Source organism: Oryctolagus cuniculus, chromosome 8 (assembly GCF_964237555.1).
Source record: "Oryctolagus cuniculus chromosome 8, mOryCun1.1, whole genome shotgun sequence".
Classification (NCBI taxonomy): Eukaryota; Metazoa; Chordata; class Mammalia; order Lagomorpha; family Leporidae; genus Oryctolagus; species Oryctolagus cuniculus.
In genome coordinates, this window is record NC_091439.1 from 57,182,557 (window position 1) to 57,205,444 (window position 22,888).

General features: G+C 42.3%; 1 protein-coding gene across 1 annotated transcript; it reads right to left on the bottom strand.

Annotated features, from left to right (window-relative positions):
• Positions 1-1,570: 1,570 nt before the first annotated feature.
• Positions 1,571-22,623, bottom strand: SGMS2 (sphingomyelin synthase 2). The gene is made up of 5 exons (XM_017347372.3): positions 22,169-22,623; positions 18,276-18,393; positions 12,033-12,186; positions 7,376-7,542; positions 1,571-6,023 (listed from the first exon to the last, which is right to left on the bottom strand). Exons 1-5 carry the CDS (start codon positions 22,621-22,623, stop codon positions 5,820-5,822), a joined length of 1,098 nt encoding a protein of 365 aa, XP_017202861.1. The 3' UTR covers positions 1,571-5,819.
• Positions 22,624-22,888: the final 265 nt, after the last annotated feature.

Here is a 22,888-nt window from a genome sequence, read left to right on the forward strand (position 1 = left end):
GAGGCCGAGGCTAGGTGGCCGTAGAGATGCCGCTCTTCTGTCCTCAAATGTGGAGGCGATGGGACAGGAGTCAAGGGAGTGGATGTGTATTTACCTTCTACTGGGATCCCATGTCTAGTTCTGGTGCCAAGACTTGCTTGGACACATCGTTACCCTCGAATCTTAAAACCAGCAACACGGAAGTAGAGATCTCAACCCACACAGGGATGGTAGCCATTTTTCCCACCAACTACTCTTAGTTTGTTTTTAAAGACTTAGGAAACTTGTACAAACTTCATGCAATTCAAATTGCCACTTGAACTGCAGCTGTAAAGTTGCCTATTGATTTCTTGGTGGAATTAAGGGAGAAAATTACTACTTGAACAAATGTCACTCTTGGGGCTGGCGCTGTGGTGTAGCAGGTAAAGCCACCGTCTGCAGTGCCAGCATCCCATATGGGCACCTGTTCCGTGTCCCAGTGCCTTCACTTCCAATCCAGCTCTCTGCTATGGCCTTGGGCCCCTGCACCCACATGGGAGTCTGGGAAGAAGCTCCTGGCTCCTGGCTTCGGGTCAGCCATTGCAGAGTGAACCAGTGGATGGAAGACCTCTCTCTCTCTCTGCCTCTCCTTTTTTCTCCATATAACTCTTTTAAGCAAATAAATAAAATATTACAAAAAAGTCAGTCTCATTAGCACTTTCAAAAAAGCCTGGAGATTTTTAACCTTCCACAGAAGACAAGACATGAGCTTTCACTTACAAAGAAACAAAAAACTCAACAAATGGAACCCAGAACGAATTAGCCAGCCAATCCCTTGTAGGATGATGAGAGTTTAGCTTCTTTTACCGTGCATTCTAGATAAGAGCAGTGTTGGGGCTATGGCCAGCAAACTGCCAGTGTTTCAACCAGGAGGACTGGACCATCGCTGCAAGGAGCTGTCCATCCAAAGCCGAGGTGGAAGTGGCAGAACTATTGTGACCTAAACGCTGTCATTTCTGGATCAAAAAACCTGGCCTACAGCCAACAACTCCCTCCTTGAACCATATAATCTTACCCTGCTCCCCTCAGACTATGGAATTGCGATCACTGATCACTACCTTCATCCTTGAGGGAGGGGAGGGGGACATGCTCTCATCTTTCATCAGGGGAGCACAGAGGCCTCCCTGCTACAAGGATTGACAAAGCCACGTCCAACTGAGGACCTTCCCCCAGGGCCCCCTGGCCAACAGGAGGAGAGCTTTCTTTCAGCACTGAGTGAGAGAAAGGACCCTGCTTTCTGTGCAGAATGAATGATTTTTGCCCCGTGGTGAACAGTGAGAATCAGAGTCACAGAGGTTCTAGTTTCTTTTCCTGTGAAGAGCCTTATGTAAATTATTTTCACTTCACATCTAACGGGAAGGGAACTCTCACACTCTGGTGCATGTACAGTTCCATCAGGCGAGGGCTATCATCTGATTTTAAAAATAGTGCTTGAAGAAAGTAACCCTCTGTGGTTTAGGAAGTACTCAAAAACTAAGGTAATTTTAGGAAGCTTTTATAAAACAACATACTGTCTTTAAATGCAAAGAAGCAGTAATAGGAATTTTGAAAAGACTGTTGATGACACTGTAGTTTATTGGGTAGATACAAAGTTTAAACTCTTGCATTTTTTTAAAAAGCAAAACCAAAGAAATTAGAAACCAAGTACACATATCCTTTTTAGAATAAAAACATAAATTAGTTTAAACTAACAATTAGGCACTTAAAATGTAAATGTAAAATGGCATTTTAGAAGTATAATCTATAGTTACACTCCTAAATACTTCCTGAAAAAATTTTTTTACAAACACAAAAGCACAAGCGTAACATATTTCTAAACAAAGAGAATAATTTCCTCTTTAAAAAAAAAAAAGAACCTGAATTTAAATCCCATATAACATAGTGATGATTAAGGTACTGGTGGGTAGGAGAAAAGAGCCTCTGAATTTATATATTGATTAAAATGTAAGCATTTAATAAAACTATTCCAATAGCATACAGTAGATATCATAATGAAAAATATATGTCAGGAAAATAATGAATTCTAGACTTAAAATTTTACTTTACAACAAGGCACTTAACACATTTAACAGTACAGTAAATCTCCAAAAGAATACAACTGGCTACCTCTTTCCAATCTTGTAGTCATATCTCTTTTGTGAATATACTGTAACAGAACCATACATTTTGCAGCATCAGTCATTGCATAGGAGGTAAATTAAATAATGAATTCCAACTTGGCAACTAGATTAGCTTATTTTATAGTCTTTTTTTCTTTTGAAGAAATAATTCCACAATAAAGCACTCTTCTCATTCAAGATTCGCTTAGAACACAGCATAGTTAGAATAATGAGTAATAAAATAAATCAGACTTATAAGGTGATCTGTCTGTATAAAAACTTATCTTTGGGTACCTTCGACATGACTTTCAGTGTTTGGGTAACACAAGTCAAGAGCTCTTCTTACTAGAAAATATATTTTTAGCAACTGACTCAAAGGAGTTAAATATTTCAACGTAATGACATTAACAACAAAAATACCAGGAATCTTTATACATACAAGTAGAAAAAAATCTTCAACACATAGCATATAACTTACAAGATGCATGATTTAAACATGTAAACACATTTATTAAGAAATTCCTTCTCACACTTTGTTACATTACAGAGGTGAGTGGGTTAAGACCGGCTTAAATTTGTAGTCAGTTTTACAGTACAAAACAAAAACAAAATATGAGTCAGAAAAGAAATGTCTGAAATATTCAAAGAACAAGATGTGAACTTTAATTAAAAAAAAAAAACTGCACGAGTCCTAGCATGTAAATAAAAAGAACATAAAACTTGGTGTTCAAAGTAAACAAGTGGAGGTGGTTATAAAAGGAGACAGTAATGATTGTGATAGTGAGAGGTAATTTGTAAATTCTCTTTGATATAATGCATACAAGATAAGATTTGGAACTCCCAATAATCTGATCACATTTGCCCTTGGGAAATGCCTGAAGGACCTTTAAAATAATTCCTTTCATATGGTTCTTTCAGATTATTGGTGAAAATGAAAAACAAATGCCTTAAAAAAATTGAAAATACAACTTTGAGAAAAGTGCCAGTTGTGTTCCAAGTAATATAATATATCGCCACAAGGGGGCACTGGTAATATAACCAAGAACCCTTAATGCACTATAAGACTGGAGACTCTAAGCTCCCTATCAAAACAGCCTTCCTTCCACAGCAAAACTTGTTTCCCAAGACAGCAGTAAATTAGAAAACGAATTCACAATTAATTCAGGTCAAACTGGGAATGAAAGCTTTATTTTCAGAACTAGAAGAGGAGCTCAAAACTGAGAACCAGAGAACTTCATTTCTATTTGAAAGAATTCAGGAAAAAAGGTGGAATCATTTTACGGTTTGCGTATTTCACAGAACAAAATTACAGGTAAAGCTTCAAACAGGAGCACAGGCCTGCAAAAATCAATGCCATTGGACAGATCTGTATCTTAATTGGCAAAGGAGCTCCAAGGATGGACTGTTTCAAAGGCAAGATCATAATTATTTATGTTTTGTAAGCCAAACTGACATTTTGGGTTAAATGTCAAGTTACTTTCCTAGCTACAAATGAGTTTCACTATATCTCTTATTTTTCCCACCTTGAAACGTTGGTGTCTTCAAGCCACATGCTCAACTCAGCATTTCACCAGAGCTCTGTGACACTTGGAAGAAGACAGGGACGTGTAGTGTCTACACAACTGGGATCACCAGTGTTTGTAAAATTCTTTAGAAGGTGATGGTATTGTTTTTTAAAAACAGGATGAGTTGCCTAAAATGCAAGGCTTACTGTTTCAAGATGTTCAGCATTCAATACACGATGATTTTTAAAGCTTAAACACTTTTCCTTATTCAATTTAAGAAAAGTGGTTTATTCCAAGACACATCTAAATAAGGCTCTAAGGCATATCAGATTGTTTGATTTGAATTAGAGGCTCAAGAACAATACCACGTTTGGAGAAAAAAAAAACAAGATTCAGTATCAGATCAGATGATTTTCCTCATAATCAGACAATAGGAATTGAAAACCAGTGTTTTTGAGGACACCTTGTTCTACCCCAAGTGTCAAAATTTAATAAATGAACATAAGCAAAAATTGCATAGAATTTTGTCTAAAAACATCAGGTAAATTAGATGTTTGTACTGCTTTATTTGATAAGAAACAGCAGAAAAATCTTTGTATTTCAAAGCCTGCCCAAGATGTTTAGGGTTTCAATTCTTTTTAAGACAACCAGATTATAGTCTTTCTTCCTGCCCTTGAACTCCACTGTCTTTCCATTAGTGATTCTTCCAGTACACAGAGAGAGCCATTCTGGAAACATGCACAGAATTTTAGCACCAAAGATGAGGACTCTTTAGCAATTTTGCATTGTGCTTTTCTCAAGCAATTTCAAGGTCAATTTTATGTAATCGAAGCTGACTAGTTTATAATGATAAATTTGGAATTTCATGCTAAGTGAAGGGAAAGTTTCACCTTCGATATCAATGTAATTGCTCCCCTTCCGACCACATTAGGAAAAACCCATCTTCTTTGCATCACCTCAAAGAAATTTAGAAACAATCATCCCCCTCCACTGGGCAGTACAACTGTCGAATGCACTGATCCCAACAGTGTATTGTAGTGCAGCACCATATTTTAATTTTCACAGGGTAAAAGTGCTCCGTTGTGATGTATGTCCTTGGGACCCGACTAGGAGAAGCTGAGTCTCTTGCGGAAAGGCAAGGATCCAGTAAGCTTTCAGGCTCCGTTCCGTCTTGGTTTTCCGTAAAGCACAACGTAACTAGCAAGAAATCATTTTCAATGAAGTGTGACCAAATGTGTGTCTGGGTTCCAATGAGAGGACTTAAAATCAGATCTGACAGCAGGGCCTGACTTGGAGAGGGAACACGGGCTTGTCCCTCAAGTGGCGGGAACAGCAGCTCACAGGGGTGTGTGTTCAGCATGTGCTGGAGCAGTCGACAGCAATGGGGTACCAGCTGCAAACTGACCAAGCAGACAGCACCTCAGTGTGTACGCAAGGACTACTCATTAGCAGAAATAGCCCCATGCTTTCTGTGTATCTGTCAGAGGTTTTAAAGTGAGATATTTACACATGTGTAAAATCTGTTGGGCATGTCAAATGCTTTTGTATTTACTTGGATTACAACAGCCCTCACACACTTTTTTTCTTTTTAAATAAAATTACTGGTTCAAAAACATAAAAGTGATACCTAGTGCATTGGGTGGTGGCAGCAGGTGCGCATTCCTGGACCTGACCCCAATCTTTCCCACTTGACAGCGTAGAAACAAAACCCGAAGTTGACCAAATGCCAACTTATCACTAAGCCTGATGTCAAAAACCACTCAACATTAGGTTAATTCTGTTTATACACTGGCTGTATATATCCAGATATTTTATTTAAAACATTAACAAATTCTTCTGACCTTGGGAGGAAAAAAAAATCCTGATAAAATTCTGCAGTAGAGGATGTAGTGGAGAAAGAATAAGGAAAGGAGAAATATGTTTTTGGCACCTCTTTAACAAGCTCACTAGTAAAATCCCAGTTTGAGGGCTTGTCGCCAACAAATGAAGAGCTGCAGGAGAATGCATCGTTCTTAGGATGAATAGAAAAAAACAGTCAAAGGGTAATACTTCGTTCATCTTGCTAGTCATTTACACAGAATTTGGTCCACTTCTTCATTTCCCAGTCAGTTCTCCTGGAATAAAAAAATCAAAACTATACCTTTGGTTATAGCGTTCCCTCTTTGGGTAAGAAGGGCCGATGCCTTTGCCTTCCTCCTCAAGTAGACTTTTCATTATCTTCCCCAATCTTCTGAACCCGTGAATACTTTTTGCACGATGATTTGAAGCAGCCAGGAGGCCAAGAGAGTGGCCAGGAGAAGCAGCAAGGAATGGAGCCTTGGACGTTTTTCTCAAAAAAATAGAAGATGGGGAACCACCAGGCTCGAGACAAGAAATTGGTCTGCGAAGAGACCTTCAAGTTCTGTAAATGGGGGGAAAAGAAAGGTACACTGAGACAGCTCTTCCACAACTCACATCCTCATTTCCTGAAAAGTTCTCATTTGCTGTAACTTAGCGGGGAGTGCAGGACTGGGCTCGTGGGGCAGCTGTTCCCACGCCTCCTTCCCTGTCTGCCGTGACCCTGGTCCCCTCCACACACCCGGGTGCTCTTCCCTCTGGGCTCAGCCCGTTACCTCTGCCTGTGACTCTGGTGAGAAGAGAGACTCAGGCCTGGATGGGAAGGCGGTTTTAGGAGAAATAAATTAAGGACCCAGGAAGACGAGCGAGTACAGGGAGGACTCAGAAGGTTGAGCATTCAGGAAGATGAAAAGTTTGGATCAGTAGTGCCAGGAGGCATCTAGATGGAAGTGTAGGAAGGAAGATAAAAATGAGAGACTAGAGAAGAGGAAATGGAGCTAAAAAGAGAAAGCAATCTAAAGGAAAGGTATTTAGCAGTGGGTTCCAGGAGTTCCTTGTAGATTCTTTTGGGAGTGATGTATTCCAATCACTCATGAGTTTTCCAAACATTATATACAACAGACTATAAGCAAGTCAGTCAAAGATGAGTAAGCCAGGTACACGGTATGCTGCATCAAGGACACCTACCAAGGTTAGCAGAACAGAGAAGGGGAGGTACCTCAGCACCAGAGGAAGACAGCGGGAGTGAGGGAAGGTTTCCCAGCAGGGGTAGCGTGGGAGCTGGCTCTTTAATGAATGGGAGAAGGAAGCAAAGGTCTTTAGGGACAGGAAGCCGCAGAACCAAATACAAAGGGCGGGAAGGGAAGCCAGAGAGCACTGCTGTCTCCAAAAGATGGACCACAGGCAGGGACTCGTAAGCTCTTCTCCTCACATTTCAGTTCTCTGAGGGCAAGCAGTGTGTCGCACTGAGTTGTACCACAACGCCTCTGCAGAGATGGTCCCCAGATTTCAATGCTGCACATATTCAAGGCTGCAGGGAAGTCTTCAAAAAGTTGGCGGAAAATGTGTTATGAAAAAACGAGGCATGATTTCCCCAAAATCTTTCCACCAAAATAAGCTCACCATCTAACTCCATTTTCCATAAACTTTTTGAAGCCCATTCATCTTCCTTCTATTTCTGTATAAATCTGTAAAATACCATGTGCCATAATTTTACAGAATTTTTCTCCTTACATGACACTTATTTTAAGATGCAGTGATGTCTACAAGTTTAAGTCATACATTTGGGGGGCAACAGCAGTAACTCTCATTATGCTATCTAAAACCCCACTGTAAGAAAAAACAAAAACAAAAACAAAAACCCAAGTCCTCTGCATTGAAAGAAATGAAATCACCCACAGATCTTCCTGCTCTCACCTTTTCATTGGCCATTGAATGGTACCACCAAAACAGCCGAGTTGTGATATAATAAGCAATGATCACATCGACAGTATAGTGTTCGTGTGCTACAAGAATGCAGATGATCCCGGCAGCACTCAGCAGCCAGCAGAGTAAATGATACCACCAGAAGTGACGAGGCGAATCTGGACAGCAGAAAAACGACAGAGTTAATGAGATTCCCGGAGGCGACCCACTATGCAGTCTGTCCCACTGCCCTTAAGTAGGCTCATCTGGGATGGCTAAGGCAGCAAAGGAGAAAACTGATAGTCCCCGAATGAGTCTCTATGAACCGCTCAGGATGTGTTCAGGTTGGAAGCGAGGAGAGAGGCTGCGGCTGGCAGCTCTGAGTCACATGTCGGGAGGTTGGTGGTACTAGAGAAGCTGGGACTCGCCTACTGCGAATAAGCTATTCAGGAAGGAAGAGGGCAGAATCGCTTCGTACAACATAGGCTGGTACTGGCTATCTATAGTGGCTCTCATGAGGCACCTTATTGGAAAGAAACCCAGTAGAGGTCAAAGGCAAAACTAGTTGTCTTTGAAAACGGAGGAAAAATAAGAAAGCAGGAGTCATTCCAGGTCTGAAGTTGACTTTGGATTCTCCAGGTGTGTGTGTGGGAGGTAAGGGGAGAGACAGCATCATGCCTGGCAATCTTTGGATTCCTAGCAATTTTCTATGGCTCTTGCCAAGAGGAACTACAAAGTGCTCCCTAAAAAGTAAAGCTTGGGATTTTCGTTCACTCACTTAGAGACTTCTAGCCTTCCTGGGAGGTCATGAAGAAGTTCAGTGCATGGATCAATTAGCCCTGTGGCCCACACATCCCATAGCCCTCTCACGTGAGTGTTCATGACCGGTATTGCGAATCAGAGTTCACCTCTGATTACTTAGTCATCTGTTTGTTCTACTTTTATTTATTTTAAAGTTTTATTGGCTAACAGTAAAAGTTAATAATCTCCTAAGATGAAATTTATTTCACATTTTATTGTGGTAAATTTATAGTGATATTTATATTAATTGCAGAAGGCTGGCTAAGTATAAAAGGACCCACTTTTAGAACTGTAGATAAAATATCAGACGGGTATCATTTAAATGCAAACTATTTTTTGGGGAAAAAGCAGTTGCTCTATTGGTCCCCAGTGGCGAGTAAGATGATAGACCTTTATTTGTATGCAAGAATATGAGTCCCTAGTTTTGGAAATGTTTTTCACTGCTTCTCAAGTGCTTCATGCTGCCACAGAGTTCTGGCAGAGAACTCAGAACTTTGGAATTTAATGCTAGGAGAGACCTTACTGCCACGGCTTGGGGGCCAGATCTAGCCACCAGCATTGTCCTTTTAGGCCCAGAACACTAAAAATGGAACCAACATTTAGACACCTGAAGGCTTCCATTGCATATGAGTCCTCTGGCACCACAGACACCGCCTCTCCCTAATGTCTCACACCAACCTTGCTTCTCTCCTTATGGCTCATTTGGCATTTACCTGCAAAGTTGCAAATGTCCGGGCAAACCAGAGTGACAACTGTTCCTCAGTATCCACAGGGGACTGGTTCCAAGGTCCCCAGTGGATGCCAAAAGCTGCAGGTGCTCAAACTCATTATGTAAAATGGTGCCAAGGTACAACCTCCAGGACACTTGTAATCCGCTCTCTATGACTTACAGCAGCTAATAAAGAATGCATGCTGTGTGAACAGCTGCTAAACTGTATTATTTAGGGGATAATGACAAGAAAAAAGGCTGTACAAACTTCGCAGAGTAGGGTTAACTACACTGGACACTAGGCACTGTTGGCCGAATGCAGAACGCATGGATGCGAGAGCTGTCTGTAGTTTGTGTTGTTTATTCACAGGAAGCAAAGTGAAGAGTAGGTGAGGAGTAAGGCAGTGGCCCAAGAAGTCATTTTACTTCCTAGCCACGGAACTGAAAGTCAGTGTTCTCCCATAAGAAATGGTATTTCCTATTGTGCCGCAACATCGAGCCCACTGCTCATTAACTGAGAGCCTTGGCTGACCAAAAGGTTGAATGTCAGGTCTTCTGCAAGAGAAATGACAAAGTGGTGATCTGCTGTGTGCTCTGATTGTGCCCATAGGACTAATATCAAGCCAAAAGACACACACAATAATGAACTGCACTGTCCCGGTGGGATCCTAGCCCCAGTTGGCATCTAGTAATGGAGACAATGCACTTGGTGTAGTTCCAAGGTTGTTGTTGTTTTTAAATCCTCAACTAGCCAGACATTAGGTGCTAACAACCAGACTGATTTCTGCAGGCCCCAATGATAGTATTGGTATAAACATGAAAAACCCTCTCTTGCTAACCCACCAAATGGCCCTGGGCTCCTGTTTTCATATATTCTCACAACTACATTTAAATCCACCCACAACCACCGGGCAAACAATGAAAGAACACAAACTGATCAAAGGCAGGCAAGCAAAGAATACAGAAGTGATGCATCTAATTCTAGAAGCAGACTTTCCAAGGAAAGCACTGCTACTGCTGCTGACCACATGGTGCGATTTAGAAGGTGACTGTTTCCCCTAATTGTGTAGGAAGCAGGCATAAACATGGAATTCATGGTTCGTGTACAGGACTATCAAGTTCAGTTTGTATTATTACAGATTTGCCATTTTATGTTTCACCAAGTGGGAGAAAAAAAAACCTGTAAAAGGCAGAATGCAATACTTCCCATGCTACATGTAAACTTAACACTATTTTTAAAGGCCTCAGCCAAAATCATAACCCAAGGGGGAGAATGTCTCTATAGACTGTGTGCCCTGCAGGGAAGTATGAACTTCATCACAAGGTGCCCTGCTGGTGCTCTGAGATGAAAGGAAGAATAAAAGGCAGCAGCAAACCTTGATTATAAATAAGGAGACTATTCTTTGGCAGTTGTGTTAGATCACACAACTTGGATTTGCAAAAACTCTCAAAACCAAGATATGAAGAGCATAACCCCAAGGACCACAGCCAACTAACTTATCTACGCTTAAATTTCCTTATCTGAAAAATCAGGGTGGGAGGGAAAGAGGGAACAAGCAGCAAGGACTCAGAATATTACAGTAGTTATTATTGTAAAATGTCACTTGGTCTTCAGTTATTTGCAAAAATTGATCCTCAGTTTCAGGGTTGGGATATGTCTCTCTTCACTGCTTTATACTTTTCAACCCATAGTGCCTTCATTCTGATCTGTAGGTCTTTCCCACCCCCACCCTCATCCCCTTCCATAAATTTTTTTAATGATCCTCATGGGAGGGATGGTCCTACAACTTGAATGCTCCTCTGGATTAGAAAATGCTTGATCTTATGTACAGATGGAACTGTTCTGGGCAAAAGTTAAGAACTGGAACCATAGACAACACACACCTCCGCAGTGCCACTAACTAGGACAGGCAGTGATTCAGAGTAGGGGACAGACCAGCTCCTGATGTTGGTGGAGACAGTGAGAGTACCAGGAGTAAGGGGAGAGGGGTAGAGGGCCCCCAGCCTTTAACTCAAGTGTGATGAAAGCCCTACACCTACCATGCTACTCTTCCTATTGAAGCTTGTGGGTAGACTTGGCATCGGAACTCAACTCTTCCTTATGCTGCTCTCAAAGCAGAACTTAAACCCCAAACCTCAAGCCATCTGGGGGGCAAGAACTAACTCTGGCACCACTGGAAGACCAAATTTTGATATCTACACTACCTTTAGATCAGGTATCTAATCCTTAATCCTTATCTGGATTAAGGAAGGACCAAGAGGGCAAGGAAGAGAAAGGGGAAGGGGACGGAGAGGAACCGCCTCCTGCTAATCTCCGGGGAAGACCTCCTTCCAGTGTGCTAGAGGAAGAGAACTGAGATAACTCTGACCAACACTGGCACAGGGCATCTTGGAGCTAAAGATGAAAGCACACACTGACCAGCTTTGGCATACATGAAGGAAGAAGTATTGCTGGATTTTGGTCTCAAAACATAAACCCTCAGAAATCTATAGAAATGGGATGTGCATTGCAGCTAAATCCAAATACAACTCTGTGATGAACAAGACTTTGTTTTGGCCCATAAAAGCTGCTCGATTACACAAGGGTTTTGTAAATAATGGGAACTGAGTGTGTTTATTCAGAAAGAGATTTTAATTTTTTGTCTCCATGCTTCTTCTAAGGATCACTATTGTCAAAATGTTCCACAAAGATGCCTATTAAAAGTTTAGAATATGGGTGGAAAATTGCAAAATCAGAATAAAACAGAATGAGGAAAAGTTTCTCAAAATGGGAAAACATTAACTGAACTATTTGGAATGGTGGAAGGGAAAGCATCATACAAGTAAACCAAAGGCATTTACACTGGCTTTAGAAGAGAACAATTGTTTCCCTAATAACACTTTGCTCTTCTCAGTTTAGATACTAAGACAGCTCTCATACCATGGGACATACTAACCAAACAGGGTGATGTGTTGGAGGCATGGTAAATGCTAGAGATAAGCCACAGCTAAGTTTTAAGCTTTCAGTGTTCAAATCACATGACTAGATAAAATGAAACACACAACCCTGTCTCTTTCATAAGCATCAATCCCAATAGAAAAGGAGCTTCAATCATTTTCCGGGACTAGGGATCCCTCCCACTACAACAGTCAGTTCAGAGGGAATGAGCCACTACTTACATTCCTTGATGAACAAATAAGTCAGTGTCAGCACGACTGTGTGTCCGCTGAAGAGGAAGTCTCCACACAAGATATGTGATCCAGTAATGGACAATCCACCACCGGAAATCAACCGAAGAATCCGCTGTATTTTTGCCTGAGAGTCTCCATTGAGCTGAATGACACAAGGTTGGGAAGAAAATTTATGCAACTGATAAGATCATGCTGCAGTCATACTTGGGTGTTGCATCCAATTGTGTGGCACTTATAGGGGTCCTAGGTTATGATTCCTCCCCCTTTAACCTAAGAATCCAAGGGGAAGCTCCTCAAACTGCGTTTTACTCAATGTATTGGCAAGTTTTATTGACATGTTTTAAATTATTCAATATGTTCCTAATAATACATTTTGGTGGTGTTGTGTCCTTGGGCAAAGCTTTTAAAAATATTAATAACCAATGACTTCATCACAGCTACGTGCTAAAATGCAGATAAAGCTACTTTCCTTCCTTTCTGCAGAGGAAAGTGAGGGTTTTGGACTGTTAATATTTTATTCAGCTGCACACCACAGTACCAATCTATGGTGTATGGTATCTGGAATAAAGTAGGAAGCCTCATGTGTACATTCAGCTGTATTAATGTCTAACTGAGACGTTTACAGATACAAAACGGAGCTGCAACTCATCAAATAACTGAAACAGGCTTGAAAATGTTGGATCTGAGAGGTCCTGACGGCTTTAAAAATGAGTAGCTTTCATCAGAAAAAACATCCACCAAAAAACTAACCTGTGCACTACAGAGGGGCAGGGTGGGAAGGAGGATTCTCCCTTGAAGAAGGCTCTAGAAGCCACTCTGAGAACATGGGAAACAGGATGGACCCAGGCAGTGTTCAAAACTTTATGCCTGCTAAAATGTAATTGTATAAGGAGGAGTTAGTCAAAGTGGTAGGCATGGAAAGTGGGAACACAGAGATGTGGAAGTGCTAGATGCAGGGTTTCGGCTCAGACTTAGAAAGCTAAAGAATAAGCTGCAGCAGTTATGGTGCTACACTGGGATGCCCACATCCCACACCGAAGAGCCTGGCTTCCAATCCTGGCTCTGCTTTCAGTTCCAGCTTCCTGCTAATGCACACTCTGAGAGGCAGCAGGCCATGGCTCAAGCAGTTAAGTTCCTGCCACCTATGTGGGAGAGAAACAGATTAAGCTCCTGGCTCCTGGCTCTGGCCTGGCCCAGCCCTGGTTGTTGCAGGCATTCAGGGAATGAACCAGACAATGGAAGATTTCTCTTTGCCTTTCAAATAAATAAGTTAATAAAAGGAGGATGCTCAGGAAGATTATATAATCTTGCACATAGAAGAGAAATACAGAAAGACCATAACTGACTCCTCATTTGAGACCTGGGAGGACAGGTGTGAGACATGCTGCTTTAATATTCAACCACAGTGGTTCTGGGCAACTGGCCCCTGTTGCCTGGCTAGTCCAGCCTTCACAGTGGTTAGACTGGGGGTGAAGATAGTCACCGATGCATAGTGGTAAAGGGGAATCAGGTGTGTGCAGGTAGCTGGAAAAGAGTCCAGGAATAGAGAGATTTAGTCAGCCATGGAGCAGGTGGAAAACCATGCTAACCAGTACAATAAGGAATTCCTTGCCTAAAACATTCATCTTGGGGCACCTAAAACTGTCCTGATTTTCAAAGTCTTTTGACTCATGAGAGCCTTTGGGTATTCAAGAGACCCTTGCAAAAAAAGGCAAGCACACCAGTTGAGAATAAGGTACTGTATAGAAAAGGGCACAAAGTAAGAGAGTGGTAGGGTGAGAAACGAAACTTAACCTCCTTCAAATGTTTGCCACTGGCAGGGCTAGAGGTAGAGGGAGTTAGACTATGACATTCCATACTGGAAAACAGGTTTGAGTCTTAGCTGTTCTGCTTCCGGTCCAGCTCCTTGCTCACATACCTGGGAAGGCACGCAGGAGGTGGCACAAGTGCTTGGGCTCCTGGCTTTCGCCTAGCTCAGTCCTAGCCATTGCAGCCATTTGGGGAGTGAACCACTGGAGAGAAGATCTCTTTCTTTCTCTCTCTCTCTCTCTCTCTCTGTTTGTGTGTCTGTGTATTTCTCCTTGACTCTCTATCACTCTGCCTTTCAAAATAAATAAATCTACTAAAAAGAAACAAGAAAGAAAACAAAACAAAACAAAAATTTTGGCAGTGGCAAGCCTAGGTAGAAAAACCACAAGAATGTAGGGTAAATCACAGAGAGTAAACAGTCCTTAAGTTAGATGTGCCACGTTAACAGGTGATCCGCTTGGAAAAGACTGAATTGAGAAGGCAGTACAGATGATGTGCAAGGAAGATAGGAGGCCCGTATGGCAAAAGGTCACATGACTCACTCCAGGTACATCTCAGAAAAGGCATACGGCCAACTGCATAACGTGATGTGCCCTTGATCTTGAGCATGGAGTCAGGCCACAAGCCTTATCACAGCCACTATCCTCAGGCATTCCTTGTCATGCTGAGAACAAACAAAACCATCTACGCAGTATGCCTAACCACTGTGTTCCCAGTTTAAAAGAACACGTTCTTTATTTCACAACCATCATTTTTTATCTACTCACCCATGTCAACTCTTTAATTTTCTAGGGGCAAAAAGACTTGGAAGCTATCAATTCCTTTCTCTGGGGTTAGAGGGAGTCCCAGGAGCTGAAATAAGCCATGCATCTTCTCCTTTCCCCTCTTCCTCTCAGCACTGATGGTGGGCAACAGGCCTCCCCTTATCCACAGTTTTGCTTCCCATGGTTTTAGTTATCCCTGGCCAACCGTGGCCTAAAAATATTAAATGCAAAATTCCAGGAATAATAATTCCTAATTTTCCATAACTTTCACTACATTTTATTGTTGCAATGGTTCTATATTATTACTGTTGTTAATCTCTTCCTGTGACTAGTTTATGAATTAAACTTTATCACATGATAATACATGGGAAGAGACAGCACCTTCAGGGTTTAGTATCACTGGCACTCAGTCATCTACTGGGGTTCCTGGAGTACAAAGGCACAAAGGGGTCTACGGTATGGAGATTTCAATGTTTTGGACTCAACTGTACTTTTAGAGAACAAAGGAAGAACTCCCTCTTCTAGCTCTTTCCATCTTAGCTCTTAATCCCTCAATTCTATCACTGCTAACTTTTTTTCTTTTTCTTCCAGATTTGTTCATTTGAAAGGCAGAACGACAGAGAGAGGGGAAAGGGAGATACAGAGATCTTCTGTCCACTGGGTCACAAATCTAAGACTCTTGTTCTGATTTTCTCATGTTGAGACACCATCTATCCTGTTCCTGATATACAACTAAAGATGTACCAACCTAAGGGAAGAGGCATCAGTGCACACAGCCAGAGTGACAGCATTGGCTCAAGTGTTCTTAAGGCTTCCTGCAGCTGGGACTTCATGCACCACTTCCCCCCAAAACAAATTACGCATGGGAGAGTCCAACATGGCTACCACATGAGGGAAACCTTTCCATCTACAAAGTTCCAGAAATGAAGAAGTTCGGTGAACATCTATGGCTCAGGAGGAAGATAGCCAGCCCCCGAAAGCTTTCTCAGAAAGAGGCATACTGCTATTCCAGGCAAACAATCTTGTATGTGGCAAAGTAGGTTTGAAAAGCTAAATCATTTCATGTCATCACATCACAACTGGGGCAAAATTTACCTAGACACGCTTTATTTATTTTTACTTTTTTTTTTTTTTTTTTTTTTTTTTACAGGCAAAGTAGACAGTGAGAGAGAGACAGAGAGAAAGGTCTTCCTTTGCCGTTGGTTCACCCTCCAATGGCTGCCGTGGCCGGCGCACCGCGCTGATCCAAAGGCAGGAGCCAGGTGCTTCCTCCTGGTCTCCCATGGGGTGCAGGGCCCAAGTACTTGGGCCATCCTCCACTGTCCTCCCAGGCCACAGCAGAGACCTGGTCTGGAAGAGGGGCAACCGGGACAGAATCCAGCGCCCTGACCGGGACTGGAACCCGGACACACTTTATTTAACGAATACAATTTTTTTTGAGTGCAAATCAAAGCTTGAGTTGATGGTGGAAGCAAATTCCTAGGCAAAAGACTTGAAGTTGTAAGTCATGGTGAGTAAGGGTGATTTTGCCTAGGAGTTAAGATGCTCATGTCCCTTTCTAGAGTACCTGGGTTCCAGTCCCAGCTCTGCTTCCAATTCCAGCTTTCCACTAATGTGCACCACAAGAAGCAGCAGGTGATTGCTCAAGTAATTGGGTCTGTGCCACTCAACAGAGACCCGGATGCTGTTCCCAGCTCCTGGCTTTTGGTCTGGTCCAGTCCTGGCCACTGCAGGCATTTGAAAAATGAACAATGGGAGCTTGCTTGCTCTCTCTCTGCCTCTTAAGTTAAAGAAAAAGAAGGGGGTAGGGGCGCACACAGGATAGATTAGGGAGAGGGCAGATGCCACTGTGATATGGCTCTTACGGGCAATGTATCTGAGAACAAGTGGCAGTAGGCCTCAATCACTAGATCTGACACCTCTGCAAGTGGTTTCAGTGTGCAAAGCTGTCATTGCCCTTAGTCATGAAGGGCACTCTACAAAGTGAGCCACACAGGACACAGGTAGATTACGTAATGGCTTTGTAACCACAGAAATCTAAGCAGTGCTCAAAGCCAGCAGATGACCCAAATTTAGAACACAGTTTTGTTCCTGAAGTTCTGTGGACTCGTCACCTCTAAGTCCAACCAAGTGGTCTGTATTTGTTTTCCTGAACCACGCTTCAGGTGCCATGGCCTGCAGGAAGTGGCCCTGACGATGGCACACGGAGCATGATCACTGAGGGGCGCCCAGTTTCCATTACGCATCGGGGGAGCTTGGTTGTCCAGGGCCACACTGATGTGGCTTCCGAAAACAGCAACTCTTCCACAGCTGATAATCTTTAATTTACTTTCTTTTCTGTAATCACAGCAATTTATCCCTGCAACCCTCATCCGTTGCTAGGCTGGGCTTGCCTTCCTTTCTGCGGCCACTTCTCCATTTAACACAGGGCAACAGCCCATTAGTCGTGTTTATTATGCTTCTGAACTCCTCCCATGCCTTAAATTAGTTTCACTTAGAATCAGCCAATGTTTAAATTCAACGTGTACACTGTTTTAATTACAGACACTTTCTGCTTTGATGGCTTTGGAAAATTATAGCTTCTCCAAACCACACCTATATTTGGCGAGGGCGCCTGTTGGCTTCTTCTGAGCAAGCGTTTTTCCTTCGCTGTAGACATCTGCTTAGTGTTCAGCAGTTCAGTGGGACTTCATCCTCTTGTCCAGAAAGCACACATTCTGTAAGTTCTCATTTTCTAAACCACGGCGTACTGGGGGCTTAAGACAATTAACAGCTCTCTCAAGCACTGATTCTACCTACAGAAACTATTAATTCCTGCTTAAGACAGCAGCAGTGGACATTCTCATCCTCTCAGCAACAGGCCACTCTAGCCAATTGCAAAGAATGTTGGGGTCATCCTTCACAAACCTATATCCAACTTACTAGCACATCCTGTCGGTCCTACCTTTAAAACTTGTTCTAAACTTATGACTTATCACTTCTACTACTGCCTCCAGCAAGGGTTGAGTTCCGACCGTGGGTCACAACTGCATGGGATCTGTGCTCCTCAAGCCTTTAAAACACCACACAGCCACACTGGCCTCTCTGTTCTGCCTGGAACCCACTTGTGACTCAGCCACTTTCTTGGCCTTGAGCTTTCATCCCATCCATGTGGCTCACTCCCCTGCTTGGTTCCTGCCCAAATGGTTGCTTATTAAAGAAGCCTCTAGATAAAACAGTTCCTGCCCTCCTACTCCCTTTCACCCTTTCTCAACTCTGTTCTTCATGTGATGACCACATGGCTTATCATCATGGGACACACTACGATTTATCATTTGTCATTACTCAGTACAACGTAAGAACCAGAAGAGGGACTTTGTTTTAGTTTCCACACTGCCTGGTATGGAGGAAGTCCGATACTCATAAAATGAATGCATGAACGAATAAATAAAGGAAGTAGAAAAAAGCAGAGTTAGACACCCAATGGTAATTTTTGGTTAGCAGCACGTCAATCTTTGTCTGTAAAGACAGTCATTCTTATGACCACATTTTAATTTCTGCCCCCAAATCTACAGAAAATATGCCAGCTTAAGTGCACACAATGAAAGTATCTAGAAGAATGCATACTACGAAGTGTCTAAGAACTGTTTTCTCTGCACAGCAATTCAGAGGTGCTTACCTTTGGAGCACACTGGAAATGCATTCCAGGCACAGGGAGAGTAGTAACGTACATGGTAATACAGCGATACAGGTACAAAGTTCCAATGATAAAAAAGAATCTGCGCCCCACTATGGACCTAAAAGGAAAGCAGGGAGGGATAGAAACACGTTTACCAGTTGTGTTTGTTCCCGGTGCAATATAAAACAATGTTCTCCACGATAAGGAGTAATTATTGCAGAATGGCACTAACAAACAAGCCACAGCTGAGGAGAGTTTAAAGGCTTGTTTTTGAGCTGCCCAGCCTTACAATTCCCTGGAGGGAGTGTACTTCAGTTTCCAGAAATGAAGCGTCATCAATCCAGGTGGCTGAGGCCCCAGAACAGTGAGTGTGTGGGGTATGGGGGAACGAAGACATTCGGTCTAGATTATCACCTCCTCAAAGACAGCACTCTTGGCCAGGGAGCTCATCAGTATCTCTCTACCTGTTCAGTCTACTCACAGTATTAATAAAACCCTCTCGAGAATATATCAAAGGTAGAAGACAGCCATGGTCCCAGAGGAATTAACTAATGAACTGAGGTGCTATTATATAATTGGATACGTAGGGAAATGTGACAGCTCATTTAACCCAAGTTATGAAAGCAAGGTTGATTTGGGAACCATCCAAAGGGATTCTAACATGGGCACAAGCTATTTTCTTATGATTAAATAGGTTTTTCAGAGAATTGTATTTTCCAGATGTCCAAGGTGCCTTCACATTTAATAATGATGTTGTAGACTGATTTATTTTATTCCATCTTACTCCCAAAAGGCAAAAACCAAAACAGGAAAACAACAGCTCAACCCCACAAGTCCATTTTCACTTTATATTTGCTTGGAGACAGTTGCCTTGGCTCCTGTGTTTCCTTACCTGAGTCCTTGCAGGCACGGGGAGCATTCGGCCAGCGGGCCACAGAAGGCCCGTGAAATCAAGGTAACCATAGGCAGGACCCCGTAGCAGGCTAATTTTTAAGTTGATCATTTTGTGTGGCCCGCGAATAATGTTATAAATATCCAAATGGCCCTTGGCAGAAAAAGGTTTGCCACCCGTAGAAGGCAAGGTTCCCAGAGGCTGGCTGACCACACTGTGCCAAAGGCTCTGCCCCTTGCACCATTGCCCCAAGGGTACCTGAATAAGCATCAGGGCTTCCTGAGTGGCCTCACTCCAGCGGAAGGTGACAACTCCTCTTTTGCTGTGCGGTTAGCTTTATAAGCTCTGGGCTTTGGGAATCAAAAGATGAGTGGGATTCCATAAAGCCCCTATGATTACTAGTTGTAATTTCCTGAATGTATCACTCTGGGTCTCCCCTTTGCAGAACTCTGAAACTTTCAAAGCTGGTAATGATCAAAGACTCCTGGGAAAGCAGGCCATTTCAGGCATGTGGCATATTTTAAGTTTTCTTAAAGACTGTGGTTTTAACAGGGATCAAGGTCTAATTCAGGTTAACTGTTGGACTTCTAATTTAAGGAATTATGTACAAATACATATTTTGGCTGCTTGTATTCAGTGGTTATTTTAAGCACTTCAGTATAAAAAAATTAGCAATGCCTACCACCCAGCCTGATGGATGAAAATATTTCTTTATACCAAGGTACTTCTTTCAAAGGCTTCCTATTCTAACTCTGTCTTTTCTAGGACTAAAACGGAACAGGTAACAAACAGTGCTGAGTCTCTCCCCTTGGTCAAGGGAAAAAACGATTCACCCCCAAGCCCCAAGGGAGTGCTGTTTTGAATCCATACTCCATGCTGTTTGACAAGGTGCAGTAATAACCAAGAATTATTGTGAGTCAATTATATTCATTCCAGCATTCTGAGTTCAGCTGTACGCACAGCAGAAAATGAACTCAGGGGAAGCAGACACTCTGCAGCCTTATATAGAAAAAGAACTAGAGCTAATGATTTTCTCCACAGCTTTGAGAGGTGCTCTTAAAACACAGACAGTGAGCAAGCTGGATTCCTTGTTCTGCTGGGTGTCCAAAAACAGGTTTGGAGATATATTTCTCTAGTTAATAAAAGACAAGATCCAATTCTACTTCAAACTAAAAAGGCAAACTCATCTGATTTGTGGCCGAAAGAATGACTATCATTAAGATGTGTGGCCCGATGATATGATCATGGGTTTTAACAGAGAGAAATTTAAGGTAATGATGGAAAGGCAGTTAGCAGTAACCACGTAGATGAAGATCCAAACAAACTGAGGTGGTGGTGGTGGCATCTGGCATGGTGGTTAATATCCTGGCTAGGATGACAACACCCCATACCAAGTCCCTGGGTTCAAGTCCCAGCTCCCTGCTAACATGCACCCTGAGAGGCAGTGATATTGGATCACGTAATTGGGTTCTACATGGGAGACATGGATTAAACTCTTGTTTTCTAGACATTTGGGGAGTAAACCAGTGATGGTAGTTCTATCTATGTGCCTCTCAAATGAATAAATAAATTAAAAAAATTTTTTTAAATAAACCAAGGTGAAGACTGTACTTCAGAGTGGAGTCCAGATACTTACTAGACCAGGAAATTTCTTTTCACACATTTATGGATAAAAGTTTACAGAAAATTAAACATTTGTGGTCCAAGCAGACCTCTTATATTCAGTGTCAATTTCAGACACTGAAAAACACTAACACTAGACAATTATATTCTTTTCTTTTAGCATCAAGCACCCCATAATGAACAATTTCAGAAGGAATTCAGTTCTAATAAGTAAAAAAAAAATTGGTGGCTCCATCTTTTCCTTAAATACACTGAATTAAGGAAACATGCTAGGAGAGCTATTACATTAAGAAAATGCTTGGGAAAGACTAGTTTTTCAAAACCACTAAGTTGCATCTGCTCCAATCCCAAAGCAATAACCAACTGAAAGAACAACTGGGCATAAGTTCTCTCTTCTACAAATGATCCTGTGGCATTAATAACAAAATTCTATTTGACTCTGGATTTTCCAATTGCATTGGCCAATCACACATCATATTTGTTAAAGCCCCAGGTTATGGGTCGTGCTTTGATCAAACTCCTAGTTTGTGATTTGATTACTAGAATCTTGGTAGGAGGTAGGCATCTGAATGATGAATGAGATGGAAGGGGGGGTGGGTACTGAAGGGCCTTTTTGTTTCTGGAGTGAAATCAGAATTCACAGGGAGAAGCAGAAACACTCACTTCAAAACTATGTCCAACTTCTAAGTAACTGCAAAGCAAAAGCACCTGGCTTGCTACATCCTTATTCCTACTATTCTAAAAAAGGGAGCTGCACCCCATGTACCAGGAGCTCCTCTGTGGTGCTGAGGGAGAAGGCAAGTTTACTGAAATTTAAAACCAAAACCATATGGACACCATTTTAAATTCAGTCTCTTAAAGGAAACTTGTAACTAGATGGCTAATAGGCAGGGGGAAAACTAAAATCTGAGACCTGCTTAAGACTGGCATGCCTTACTGCAGGCTGCCGATCAAAGACCAACACTGCCATCACACTGTGAGCAATGGAGAAGAGAGGTTCCCAGCCTGGTCCTATCCCTACCTGCCGAGAACCTGACGTAACACAAGCAGGAGGAGCTGACTGTCTTTCCTTTCCAAGCTCTTGACTTCTCACACAACTATCACAGTGCCAAGTTACCAGAACTGCAGCTGAGATTCGGAAGCTCTGAATCACCCACCCAAGTACTGGGGTGTACCCTTGCCACTTTCACACATGGACACTCAATAAACATTGTTGACTGATGACAGCTTATACAATGTGGTCCAGCTAATGTTTTCTTTCCCCAAATCTCTGGCGAGGACTGGATTTGTTAGGAAAGTCTGAGCACGATCATTTTAATGACACACCTACTTACTCAAAAACAATGGCAAACCCAACAGACACATTAGCCCTACTTACTTGTATCTTAGAAACAGCCACTGGGTGATCCATAATCCAACTAATATAATCCCATTTATTTCTGATACAGAAAATGCCCATTTCACCCGATCAATGTAATCAAAAAACTTGTCTGGGAGCGGAGGGCTGAGCTCCTTGGGAGGGACCCTCTCGTGCACGACTGTGATCATGACGGTCGTCAAGACGAGGTTGAAGAGTGCGTATACAAAGGCAATGCCCGTTTTCCACCATTCCAGGGGAAACTTGTTCCTAGATTCAGTGGGCATAGCAATTTGGATATAGTCTGGGTATTTCTTGGTGCCCTTCCGCAGCCCATTGGATAAGCTCTTGGCTTTACCGTTGCCATTTTTGTTTTCTTCTTCAGCAGGTTCAGTGGGTCTGGTGTAGGTGTTGGTAGGATCGTTGGTTTGATTTTCCATATGTTCTTCAAGTTTTGCAGTCTCTATGATATCCATTGTTCTCCAGTCTTCAGATCAAAAAGGAGATGGTAAAGTTCTTGTTCTGTGTGAAAGCTGAACCTTTTTTAATCCTTCTAGTTCCAAGATCAACATGGACTCTTACACCTGATTTTGTTTCTTAACACAAAACATAGAAGGCAGCCATCTGATACCGTTGTTCTTATTCAGCTCTCTGTTGTACATCCACACCTTGCACGAAAGGAAGCCAATTCTCCTTTCCCAAAAAAGATGTTACTACCCCACCTAAAAGCAAAACAGAACT